The 13,910-nt window shown below is 35.7% G+C and overlaps 1 protein-coding gene across 1 annotated transcript; it reads right to left on the bottom strand.

Annotated features, from left to right (window-relative positions):
* Nucleotides 1-5,652: 5,652 nt before the first annotated feature.
* Nucleotides 5,653-11,935, bottom strand: LOC113765294 (mitochondrial import inner membrane translocase subunit PAM16 like 2). The gene is made up of 4 exons (XM_027309421.1): nt 11,763-11,935; nt 7,750-7,837; nt 6,086-6,219; nt 5,653-6,009 (listed from the first exon to the last, which is right to left on the bottom strand). Exons 1-4 carry the CDS (start codon nt 11,763-11,765, stop codon nt 5,875-5,877), a joined length of 360 nt encoding a protein of 119 aa, XP_027165222.1. The 5' UTR covers nt 11,766-11,935; the 3' UTR covers nt 5,653-5,874.
* Between the last annotated feature and the right edge of the window lie 1,975 nt (nt 11,936-13,910).

Raw genomic sequence — 13,910 nt, 5'->3', positions numbered from 1 at the left:
TTTCGGGAGTTTTCCTTGGAGTATAATGGTTTTGAAATGCATGAAAAATGTGTATCTTAAGTTGTGTAAGTTGTTTAGCTATGACACGTTTAATATTTTGGAGGATTTAGTAAAGAATGTTGAAGTGTAGACCTGGAAGATTTTCAAGCGAGCTGATAGAGGTAGTAAAGGAATTTTCCAGACTTCTTTTGGCGAATTTTAGTTCTAAAAATGCTGTTTCGAGCTGTAAAATATCTTATGTTCATTGATTTCACTTTAAGCTATATTAAGAGGGTCTTGCATGTGCATTTCGGAGTGACAATTTGATTTTATTATGACTGTAATGTTGCGATAAAATTATCGGTATTGGAATGGATAATTTTGGCCATTTGAATGATTTTATATAAGTGTTAAAGTTGATGAAATTAAACTGCTGGAATTGCTTGGAGGCCTTATGTTTATTTTGATTAAGTTGAGATGTGATATGAGCTTGCCAAAACCAAGAGCTAATGATTGACGAAACCTTGGTCACTTGTTTTACTTTTCTAGCAGAAATGCATCTGTTGAAATCTAGGGCTAATGATTGAAGAAGCCCTAGTGATTTGCTATTTGAAATGTGATTTTACCATGTCGACAAATTTGAGCCATAATGTGATTTCGAAATGGAATCGAAATTGTGAAAGTCGTTTCGACCCTGTGAACTCGAGCAATTTTGATCAAGCTAATCAAAAATATTTTTACGCTAGTATTAAAAGATAAAATTCAGTATTTAGTATTTTGCCCTAAATTTTGCCAACCCGACAAGATTCCTTTAGCTTAAACTAGCCTTAATGGTTATGGAAAATAATTTTTTTTTCTAGCTTTAAAAAAAAAACCTATGTCTTGTTTCAATTCCTTTTCTTTCTTAAGATTTGTCCTTGGCTAGCTATCTATAGGAAAAGTTACAAAATGCGAGTCTTTACTAACTTTAGCTAAAAGCGTAGAAAGCTTGCTCGGCAAGAAACATTATTTCACGTAAATTAGTTCTAGTAACACTTTTACAAGAAAAGTAATACTAAGGAAAGTTTACAAAGTATTTTACTAGTTTTAATACTACATGGTTTGTCGACTTGTTTCAAGAAAATAAATCAGTCATACATGCGAATAAATTCCCTACGTGACCCTAGAGCTGGTATAGCCAACTTATAGTTTTAAAATTTGGTATTTTAGGGTTTAGCGAGGACGCGGATTTTGATTCCCAGCTTGACCTTTGAGCTTCACTCCTAGGTGAGTGTCCCAGCTTGTTCTATGCCTATTTGGTTAAAGTGCTTTCTTGACTCGATATGTGGTAATTGCCAAAAATGATTTCTGATCCATCGAAATGAGCAGTGTGTACTTTATCACACTAGCCGTTCGAGTGGTGACTTGTGTGAAGTGTTTTCGTGAATATCTTAAGTGTTGTGACGTCGTTGGGTGAATCCCTCGACTAATTATCCAAAGGGTATATTCGAATATTAGTGCTTTCTTATTTCGTGACGTCGTTGGGTGACACCTTCGACTAATTATCCAAAGGGTATATTCGAATATTACTGCTTTCTTATTTCGTGACGTCGTTGGGTGAATCCCTCGATTAGTTTATCCAGGGGGTATACTCGAGTACTACCGCTCTCATTTATTTTGTCGTGCGGGCCCGGAGCTGGGGTATGATCGGTGGCCGGAGTTAAGTAAAATAAGGAGTTCTACATGGACCGTAAGTAGTGAGAGTTGACGGAGGGTCAACTACGGTAAATTTTGATCAAGCGCGGAAAATGGCTCCTGAGAGCCCCCGTATCCTACCTTGTACTGTTATGCGCTTTCCTAATTGTTTACTTCAGTTGAAATTAATACGTGTTAGTTGTTTTATTTAATTGCATGTTTTGGGGCACCACTGAGTTTTAGCTCACCCCACGTTTATTTGTTTTTCTTGACAGGTTCTGGCAATTGAAAGCCTTGAAACTTATCTATGTTTTTTTTTTTTTTATGTAGATGAATATTATGGCTTCTCTTTTGGGTTGTATTGTGCTTTAATTTAAACCACGTACTTTTGGCATTGGATTGCCACTTGAAGTTGGAAAATGTGTAAACCCTAATTCGAATGTTTGGCTTGTATGTTTGTAATTGTGGTGTATGAAATTGTATATCCGGAATTGTACGACTTTATTCCTTGGCTGTAACGCGTGAGATGCTTAGGAGCCGTCGATTGGCTATTCTAAATTACTGTTATCTTTGAAGTTAACGTGGGCTTAGTAATTGGCCATTTTGGGAGAATCGTCTTTGAAATAGACGAGGTTAATCTTCGGAAGGATTTGGGTTAGTGTGCTTGCGTGAGTCCTGGTGACAGTTGGGCAGACGGCCCGCCAACCCTCTGGTTCGCCTTAGGGAGAAGTGGGGTCGCCACAGAAGTGTTTAAAACTCAAGGCTTTTGACAAATACATGATAATGGTATTTACTATATCAGAGATTATTGCGAAACTTCAACTATGACAGTTTAGCTCAGATACATACCAGATTTAACAAAAATTATAATAACTAAGATTTCCAAGAGAGGATCAAATTTAACAGTAATTATGAGAACTAAGAACACTAAATAAGCACCGTTAATTTCAAAAGCTGCAATCATAGCTAACAATAAACATAGGTATAGTTACATTGATAGATAAAGGGTTTTTACATAGCCATGTATGTCTACACCGCCAATATTTACGCTCAGACTGTCATACAGCCAATCCTTGGTTCTTAGTGAGTTCCCCGTTTGAATTAGCTATTTTTGGATGTGTTTTTGAAAAATTTTACTGTAGCAAAGTTTTTAGAGTATATTTTGGGATATTTTTAGAAAATATTTTAGAAAATTTAAGAGTAGTAGAGTTTTTAAAATATATTTTGAGATATTTTTTTAATATTAAAAAAAATTTAGACTACTTTTTAAAGTACCTTTTAAAAATTTTTATTTAAAAAACTAATTTTTGAAAAATTAGTGGATCCAAACAGAGCTGTCACAAAAGCATGGAATAGTAACTAGGCTTGATAGCTTTGACAAAGGGATGATTTTCCAGTTAGGCGTGAAAGCCTTAACAAAAGGATGGAAGTAATCTGTGCTACATATATAGTGTGGTCAAAAAGTTATATCCAGGTAAGAATCCAACCATATCTGCCAGTTCTGGTCCATGAATATATATAAGTTTAGCCCAAAAATACATTATTTTGTCACCTTAATATATCGGAGACCTCGTTTTCTTCAATCTGTCATCCGTTGGACATTAAATGACTGAGTTAAGTTTGTAGAAATTTTGTTTTTTTTTGTCTGTATTATGAAAATACAATCCAGGAAGTGATGACTGCAAATGGAGCTGCAAATAATTTTGTCGCACCCAAGTTAGATGTTAGAATCTTTACTCATGCAGAACGAGTTAGGGTAATCATTACTGGATTAAATAGATTGAGTATTGAGCAAACTTACCCTACTGCATATGATTGAATTGATAGCTTTTCCCATGGTCTATGCCCATCATAACTTACTAATGATATATCATTTTATCGATTAATTATTTAAGTATTTTAGACAATAAAACTATGAAAACATATTATACTTGAATCGACATGACGTAACTTTATTTTCAACATAGTTAGCATTGAAGTTCTGCAACAAACTAACAGAAAATAGAAAGCAAAGAATTTACTGAAGGAACTGGAAGAAGAGTCTAAAAGCCCCAATTTTCACTCCAAGTGGTGGTCGATCGGAGGGTTTCGTTTCGTCAGTGAAATCAAACAATAGTCTTTTATACTTTTTCCTTTCTTGGTTTGGCTATTGTGTGTGTGTGTGTGCATATTTCTCAACTATTTTTCATTTGTTTCTTAGTCTATCATTTTTTTTTATTATATCATATGTTTAACAGAGTGCACATGCATCGAGTGTGTCCCGATCACTAGTAGGTATAAAGTAAGTAAGGAAATAAGTGCCTATTAAAACACTGGAGATGTATTTTATGAAATTGTGAGGGAAAGCATTACTGTTGTCTTTCAAAAGGGAAATTTTGACATCCAAGGATTTTGATGAGCATAAATTGGTCATCTTATTGATGATACTAACGGGAAGACCTTTTTGCTAAGTTAGTTCTAGTCAAGATGTAGCATGCAACAATGAGTGTGTTTGGATGGTAAATTATTTGAGATAATTTTGTGAAGATTTTTTTAAAAATACTGTAGCACTTTTTAAATGTGATGTATATGAGATAAAAAGATAATTAAAAAATGTGTTGACGATACAAGCAAGTCAGTATAGCCAGTGTATATAAATAAGGTATAAATAATGTGCAATCCAAACAAATTTTGTGTGAGCACAAACACACTCAATATTGATTTATGTAACTATAACTGTCTAGACACATTTTGATAAAATAACTATCTATAAGCATTGTAACCATAAAAATAATCATCATTTGATGGAAAAAAAAAGGTTAAAATACCACAATATATTTAAGTAATGAAAATTTTATGTAAAATTAATTCACAAAATTTTTTTTTCTTGAATTACACACACAACATGTGTGCCTTTAGCACTAGTTTGATTTTTGCAACTACTTCTATTAGCAGCTACCATATCTCATGTTGATATAGCATTTGAAGATCATGTGGCCATCAAATGCGACTTCTATGTCCTGTTGGGCAAACTATATACTTGAAAGAATGCATTCAGCAAGTTTTGAAGATCATGTGGCTTCCAAATGCTGCTCATACATCCTGTTGGGAGAACTACGTCTTTAAGAATGCATCCAGCAAATTTTTATGCCGCACATCTTTAATTAAAGGAAAAATAAATATAGTTTTCTAAATGGTTTTTTGAGTTTTGTGATTCTTTCATTTAAATAAAGGAGGAGAAAACGAAGAAAGGAGAAAGAAGAAACGGCCTAAATGGGGCCTGGAATATGCTAAAGTTTGGCAAATTACATCCACCCTGTAATTAAATCATCCGTTCTAATTTTTACCAGACGAGGCTCTGGTTCCTAGAGTTCAATTATTCATTTATTTATTGAAATATGCATCTCACATTTTACTCGTCGGACTTGGCTCCAGGCAACTCCCTTATCACATCCCATATTTTCACTCTATGACCCTTTAATTTCATCAAAGATCGTCGTGACAAAACATAACAAATTCCATATATAAATTTGCCTTGAAGAAAATACAAAAGACCGACTTGGAACATCACATCTATTTTTGTCAACTGGGAACATGAAACAACTTACAACGTGTCAAGGAAAGGAAAGTGGGAGAAATGAGAAGTGAAGAATACTATCTCCCCAAAGAGGAGGGACAGGAACGGTTAACATTTCTAAACGTTTATGATCAAGATTTGGCCAAAAAAAAATGTAAGATTTAAATTGCATCTTATACATCGTTTTCCACACCATGTGTGGAACCCACAAAATTTTATTCTATAATTACACATTAAAAGTGAGTTACACCGTGCGCATACAAAATTACACGTTGTGCATTTTGCACAAAACCTTTGCAACCATACCTGTCCCTGCCCCTGTCCATCTCCCAAAAAGTACTTATTACTTGAGTACATTACTAACAGAAGTAATAAATCTCTACGCGGACAATGCCAAAAAGGGAGGTAACTCATGTCATCATCCACTTGATCAGGCCAAAAAGGGAGGCAAATCATGTCATCTTCCACTTCATCAGTAAGTCTACAGAACAACTAATCTTTTAGGATCTGCAGTAAGTTAGTATAAACATGCTACAGAGTACAAAGACATGGCTATGAGAAAACAGCGATTAAACGAAAAGAAGCAACTGATTGGCAAAAAAATTCTAGCAATTACTGTTTGATTTTGATATACAAGAATGCAATGGCCAAGGAACAGGCGACCTTCATGTGTTTTGGCCCGAAGATCCCTGCTCTTTGCCTTGATTAACATTTTCCAGACATTCCTTAGCCCTGTGAACTTTTGACTGAAGATAGAAGCTTCCATTCTTGGTGTTGCTCTCAAACAAATTGTCATATTTCTGCACGAGTCCAAGCAATGTTAGAAAGATGTATAAATATGCACAGAAGTTGGACCAAATTGTTTAAAAATTTGACCTGCAATATCTCCTCCCACGTGGACTGCTCACTAACACCAAGAATCTGTCTAGCTTCTTGCTCTGTCATAATTTTGCTACCCCTACGAGCCACATTTTGTAACGTCTCTTGAGCAACACCAGTCTTTGAAGCATCTGCAATGAGCTATATTTTAGTTATTTATTGAGATAAATATTTCCTATTAAACACAAGAATAGACTTGCACTAGTCCAAAACCACAAGAAATGTTGATAGAATCCTAGTGCATGCATCACAAGACAAGCAACCAACATGCATAAACCTATTATTGCAGGTCAAGATGACCAAGAACAGATGGATGAAACAAGAATGAGTGAAAGCAATCCTCACAGAAGCCAAGAAATGCAGGTAGAAAGTAGCATCAAAAGAGGCTTCTGTTAACTCATGCCGCTGCTAATTCAAAAATGTCATTGGTACTACTTGTCATCACTTGCTGGAGTAAGTTGCATGCCAGCAAGGTACGTTTTCTCCTCTCTTTCTTTCCTGCACGTGTATCTTTTATCTGTTCGGCAATGTGGCACAGCAGAGAGGGGTATGCTTTGTTTCTCACAAATGGGGCAGAAAAATCCAGTAAATTATGTCCATCTACCTAAGGAATATATATAACAAACTAAGCAAGAAGTCTGTCCATTTTGAGGGAAGACACTGAAATCTCAGAATGGTTTTGCCTTGAACAAGGATTACACGCTATGAACCATCTTCAAAAGGTTCTTGATTCACTTATAAGCTTAAACCCTGAGACAAATTGAAAGTAACTGTTCTCGCATCAAGTCTCATTCACAGATGGCGAAGGCCTACAAGAAGTTAGTGTCCAAATTTAAAATCTTTGCCGGACACTGATCTATACAGTGAACCCTCCACTCAGGTAAATCATGGAGTACCAACTTCTACCAATCATTAACCTATGCTAACACAAGCTCAATCACATTGGGTAATGACACTTCAAATAAGTAATCTTATTCGAAATGTTATTCTTCTATGGTGTCTGTGTCAAGAAGCCTTTTTAATAGACTCGATAGTCACACTTCAGTATCTAGTTGCTCTCCATCCCAAGAACTTGGGGTATTCAAAAAGGCAGCATGAGATACTCAATAAACAGATTTCTGAAATGGGACCACGTTACTTAGAGCAGCTGGGCAATTCTGAGGTAACCAATAAAAACTACAGTTAATTAGATGTATAAAGGAACCACTTTGGTACATATTTTGAAGTGATTTAAAAACAAATTGAATAGAAACAGAAAATTTCAGGGTCCCATGCACATGAAGCATAATACAAAGTTCTATAATATAAATATCAAGGAAAAAATTCCAATGTTTCACAGTTCAGATGCTACTGCAATTGCAATAGTTAATTTAGAGTAGATTCAGTTTTCTTGTTTACTTCATCTGTAAGTTCTACTAAATTAATACAGAATGCTGATAAATGAAGCTACACTAAACTTTACATACTCTTGTACCGGCAAAACTTTTCTTCTCTTGGAAGAAAGGAAAAAAATTCCAATGTTCCACAGTTCAGATGTTACTGCAATTGTAATAGTTAATTTAGAGTAAATTCAGTTTTCTTGTTTATTTCATCTGTTAGAGAAAACATTGTTAGAGAAATAGCACAGAAGTACCAAGCTTTGGGCTTAGAAAGAGACTCACTTGCAAGTGCTTGACGATAAGCTTGAGCGAATGCCCTGATCAAAATCCCAGAGCCCATTACAATCAAATTTGCAAGAATTTTAGCAGCCTGTGCAGGCATAAACATAAAAATTGTCAAAGAGGTTACTACCATGCATATTAAATATCAACTTAAGAAAATAGTAAATTCCAACTTAATTCATAAATGATACTTGCAATAAAGCTACCGATTTACATACTGCATCATCTACTATGATGCATTAAATTGTACAAGGCAAAAAGCAGTACCGCCTGGCCAAACGGGGATATGCAGCATGCTCATTTCATCCTAAACCCACTTTTGTTGTTTTTTCCTATTTTCATCTATCATACATGTTCACAAGAAATGACAACACATCAATACCAATCATGTCCTGATCACTTCAACCACTATCAGTTTAACATCGAGGTAATATTGTACCTGTGACCAAAATCTAGTTGACCTCCTAGAAAGAAGATTGCAACAGTATTGAAGTTTATACTCCAGACATACTTCGAAGTAATCTTCTATATGATTCCAGGGAATTTATTGTGAGATAACACCATATTTCTTAATCAGAGTCGTGTACAATATAAAAAGGGATCATTTTAGAAAACACCCCTGAAGTTTCTGACAATTGCAAAGAGCTCCCCTCAAGTTTATTAAATTACACCTACCTCGTTTGCTTTTGCAATTCATGTAACAATATAGGCCCAAAAGGCTAGATTTTTCCTCAAAAATCCTAAACTACCTTTTTCATAAAAAACAAAACAAAAAATGTCTTGTCAACCACCTTCCACATTTCCGTTGAACCCACTATACTACCAAACCAGCCTAACAGACTCTAATTCCAAATTCGAAACCCAAGCAATTTCATCATTTTAGTTATAAAATTGCTTCTCCCAAAGCATGCATCAGACACTAAAGATTTGTTTGATCCTTCAGAAATATTCTCACCATTTGGTTCCATAAAATGGTTAAACTCACAATCAACTACTCTTATGTTTGCATAATCTTCAGCATAGGATGCCATGGATTGGTTCCATACAAGTGGCTCTACTCCAACTGCAAGAGCCACATATTATGGTTTTGAAGAAAATCCTCAGGGAAGTTTTAGTCATTGACAGGATTAATCAAGATTAAGAGAAGGCATCATTATGACTATAGAGATGTTCAAGAAATTCATTTTGCCAAAAACCAACACTCTATTCACAACTAATAACGCCCCAAACTTCAAACCCAATGCCCACACCATCTCAAAACAAAATAGTCTAGCCCATATCAAATCCCCAAACATGTTAATGTCTTAAATACAAAGAAAAAGCTCTACCTCCATAGAAAAACCACAACCAACAATTGCTAAGCATAAACAGAAACCCAAATGCAGTTATTAACACCCTACAAAAGTTTTTTGAATGGATCACAGACAAATTAGCAAATGTGCCAACTTCGGTTCCTCTTCCTCTTTTATTATTGTGAGCCTCTTTATCTCCTTTTAGTTTGACCATGAAATCAGATTTTACTTTAACCATGAAATCTGATCCATCAACTGAACTTGTAATTTGGCAATTCCAAAGAGAAGACAGGAGGAATGGTAATATACAATAGAGTTTGAAGGGATCCATTGTGGTGTGATTTGTAGTAGTTGTAGGCAAAGGTTGTTGGGAATTTGAGAGCAAGTTATGGGAGGAAGGGGTTGATGGATGAGAACACAGTGACAATAAGTGAAACAGAATCATCGTCATTGGCTGAGACTTGTGAGCAGGAGAGCTAGGGTTTCTTCTTTTTTTTTTTTAATCTCATTTCATTATAATGTGTATTTTCTATTAAGCGAAGGTCATTATAGTCATCTTATTGTGACAAGGGAGGTCAGTGTAATTTGTAAAACCCGAGGGGAGTGAAATTGTCATAAACCTCAAGGGAGGTTTGTGAAACTATCCCATATAAAAGTAGTACTTAGGTAACAGACGTCTGTGATCTAAGAGTCACAGACACCAATCTTTTCAGTTGTTCATAATTTCAAAAAGAAACCCAATAGTTTTGTTAATCAAAAATAGACCCGTCCACCCTACCTCTCATGAGCAATGTCTCCAGGACTTGTGTCATTCTTCCTCTTCCTCACACAAATCACCTATTTTTCACCCTTCTTGTCGCCTGCCACCTTTTCTCCTCCCACTCGTTCCCACTTTCGTACCCTCTTCCAAGTCCAAATCCAAATCCCATATCATCAATCTGCAAACCCCAAATGGCCATCTCTATTTTATCTTCTATTCATTACTCGCAACCTCTCCTCCCTTTTAATACCTTCCAATTTTCCATGCTGATCTTGATGTTAACACCGTGATTCATGATCAACTGGCTGGCTGTATATTACATGCACATGCTTTGAAAAAAAGAGTGATATTGGGATGAAGGTATTTGTTTGATTGAAAAGTTTACTGGATACATGAGATTTGTGGAGTTCACTTGTTAATTTTGATTTCACAAGTAGTCCATAAAATCATGGAATTAATTAGCCATTGGACACAATTGTGGCAGAAATTGTGACAGTATTGGAGTAATGGAGAAGGTAAGAGGAAGGGTGTTAGAGAGATCAGAACTAAGGAGGAAACCTTTTCTGTTGCACATTGAACTAGACAAGCTGGTAGCCCATTGGTGCTCCTTGCCAACTAATCATCCGTACCTCACAATGAAGTAGCGGACTGTAATTTAACCTTTCTCCGTAAACATATGGTATCCATGATGAAAGATATGGCAAATTAGCGATAGGTAACCATAAATTCGTAGCTATCTTGGTCTGACTTCAATGGACACATATGCAGATGGGATGACAAAGAACTGCCACTTTTGGTGATTTGATTCCCATAACTAACCTAACTCTAGAAGATAAAGGAAATGAACCATAAAAATTAAGTCTATCTTCTACTTGCAATCACTTTTATTTTTCGAAGGCCAAAGAAGCTATTGCAGAAAGAGACTAAAATATTCAAGAAATTCCCAATTACTTACAAAAGCATCAAAACGCGATCTACTACACTCCTTACACATCAAAAGGTACAAGTACAGCTGCAGCAGCACATTAACCAGAAAACATATGGAAAGATATTGCATTTCCAACATCCGTAAAAACAAAATGCACCTGGTTTTTAACAAAATGACAAGTTCTAAGAAGCACCAATAAGGGATCTTCTCATCTATCTGTGCTTGATAAAGCCCTCTATTCAAATTGTCCCAAGGAAGCAACCCAAAAGTAGCAACAACACTTGCTTCTACTTTAAGAATATGACATGCACTTAAAAGTTCTTAATTGGTGCACAAGTTTGTGGCCTCATAAGGAGGTTTTGGAAGTTCTAAATATAATTATCTTTATCATTGAGATGTAAGTACACTAATTTGTCTATCAGAACAGTATTCTCATTACTAACTACTATGATACAGCATAAGTATCAACCCCAATCTCGACGCCTACGAGGTTTAGGAAGCATTAAAAACAATCATTCTAATGATCCTGAAATGTAAATCGACAATCTTTGTACCAAAAACATTAATCTCCGCTAAATCCGAGGATAAAACCATATTTAGAGTGCACAAAGACATTCTCTTTGACTTCAATCTAGGCGCCATTAGGCAGGTAGAAAACATTGTTTCGACATTTTTCCCCAAAAACTATCTTCAGCATTTTAAATTGAAGCATAAAATACATATAACAAGTGATAAATTTTCTTGACATTCATAACAAATAGCTAGCAAATCAAACCCAAAAAAGAATAAAAAACAAAAAACCAAACTTTCCCATGGTAAGCACTTCCAAAAAACAGAAAAGAAGATAGAAACATAATACCATTTTAAGCTAAAACCAAAGGATTCATCCCGCAATTTTGTCTAACAAACATGAATTTCCTCAAAGTTTTCTCTAAAGATTAATTAAATATCAATTAAGCAAAGATGAGGAATGAAGCACTACGAAAAGGGAAAGAGAGAAGATAGAAATGAGAAAAGGGAAGTGAAAACTTACCATGGCTGGGGAGGATTCAAAATCGGAGGAAATGTGGCTGATTATTCCAACAGAAAAGAAAGTTTGCGATCTGATTGGCTCAAAAGGAATTAGGATTTGGAGGGAAAAATTAGGGTTTTTGTCGAAGCGGATGAATAGCGAGGAGGAGGAGCTTTGGGGGTAGGACGGCCAGTTACGTTTGCCAGCAAATACTTCGAGCTTGTTTGGAGCTGCTTTAAAAATGCCGGATTATGTTGCATTTGCCTCCCCTATTCTTTACTTAAATTAAAGTTGGAGACCCTCTAATTTGCAAAATTATCTTTACACGACTTGTTGAGAGTGGCATTAATTGGGTTAGTCGGGTTTTAATAAATTCACAACGAGTCAAAAAAAAGGTAAAAGATTCAAGTTTTTGAATTTACATTATGAGGGTCATACTGAACTCATAAATGTATTGGGACTTCGACTTATTTTAGATTAGGCTTATCAATACTAAATATATTATTATTATTATTATTATAAATTTATATCCAAAACATAAACTACATATATTATCACTAGTGTAGACACCAAAATTTTACCATTTTATTTATTTATTTTTAGTTAAATTTTATTTTATTTTTTCATTTCTTTTTTTTTTGAGAAAATTGGAAAAAAAATAAAAGAAAAGCAAAGAAATAGAAAACAAAAATCAGAAATCAGTTTTGTAAAAAAAAAAAATCTCTTCCACGCCCGCGTGCACAGCAAGCGCGCCATTCTTTATCACCATCGTACCAACCCACAAGCAAGAAATAGTACAAGAAATTCCAGCTGCCATTTTGGGTCCAATTTTCTCTTGAATCCCGCTCCATTTTCCTCCTTTTCAAGTCTTCCAGTACAAGTGCCAGATCAACTATCAATTTTTATCCAAAACCCATCATCTAATGGTTCAAAATCAACCCCTAAAAGCTAACCCATCCTTATTGTTGCTCCCAGGGTTTGGGGGGGAGGGATTTGTGCCATATAAATGGATAAAGATGCAGCCATTAAAAGAGGAGAAAAAGAGGAAAGGTGGCGGAGCAAGAAAAAAACAAAAAGAAAAACAGCAAAAAGAGAGATAATGAAGAGAGGAAGAGCAAGAGAAAATTCTGCAAAAATTTCGTGACCAGGCTGGTTCACTAGCCTAGTTCTGTCTCGAATTCCAGCGTAGATTTTAGGTTTTTGAGAGGACTCTTGCTTTTCTACACTTTCCTATGGTACAATAGAATAACTTTCATTTAGAAGTCACTTTGAAAAAATGCCTCCAAGCCGGTCAAATTGAAGCTCAAAATAGCTGATTCATCAACGCTGCGGTTTCTGTGACACAATTTTGCTGGGTTTCATTTCACAAATCAACACGCATTTTTGGGAGTATCTCACGTCCATTCCACCGTGCAAGTACTCTCAGGTAACCATGACAAGTGCCAGATCAACTATCAATTTTTATCCGAAACCCATCATCTAATGGTTCAAAATCAATCCTTAAAAGCTAACCCATCCCCATGGTTGCTCCCAGGGTTTGGGGGGGAGGGATTTGTGCCATATAAATGGATGAAAATGCAACCATTAAAAGAAGAGAAACTGAAGAGAGGAAGAGCAAGAGAAAATTCTGCAAAAATTTCGTGACCAGGCTGGCTCACTAGCCTAGTTCTGTCTCGAATTCCGGCGTAGATTTTAGGTTTTTGAGAGGACTCTTGATTTTCTGCACTTTCCTATGGTATAGTAGAATAACTTTTATTTAGAAATCACTTTGAAAAAAAAAAGGTCTCCAAGCCGGTCAAATTGAAGCTCAAAGTAGATGATTCATCAACGCTACGGTTTCTGCAACAAAATTTTGTTGGGCTTCATTTCACAAATCAGCACGCATTTTTGGGAGTATCTCACATCCATTCCACCATGCAAGCACTCTCAGGTAACCATGACTTCTCTCCTTGTTGATTTAACACGTTTTTCACAAAGATTTAAACCCATTGGACATGAACTCTTGCACTTTTGCTGTTAGTGCCATTTTCTCGTTTCATTGGTTTTGCCATGCTTGTTTCCTGACGATTTATGGTTCGATAATGACCACTTCTCATCAATCCACTTCTTCCACCAAAAGGGTTCATTGCTCCCTGTGGAACTGGGATCATCCGAAGCATCCCCTGACTT

Source organism: Coffea eugenioides, chromosome 3 (genome assembly GCF_003713205.1).
Source record: "Coffea eugenioides isolate CCC68of chromosome 3, Ceug_1.0, whole genome shotgun sequence".
In the NCBI taxonomy this organism is placed as follows: Eukaryota; Viridiplantae; Streptophyta; class Magnoliopsida; order Gentianales; family Rubiaceae; genus Coffea; species Coffea eugenioides.
The sequence above is the reverse complement of the archived record's forward strand: the minus strand, read 5'-3'. Positions and strand labels throughout refer to the sequence as shown.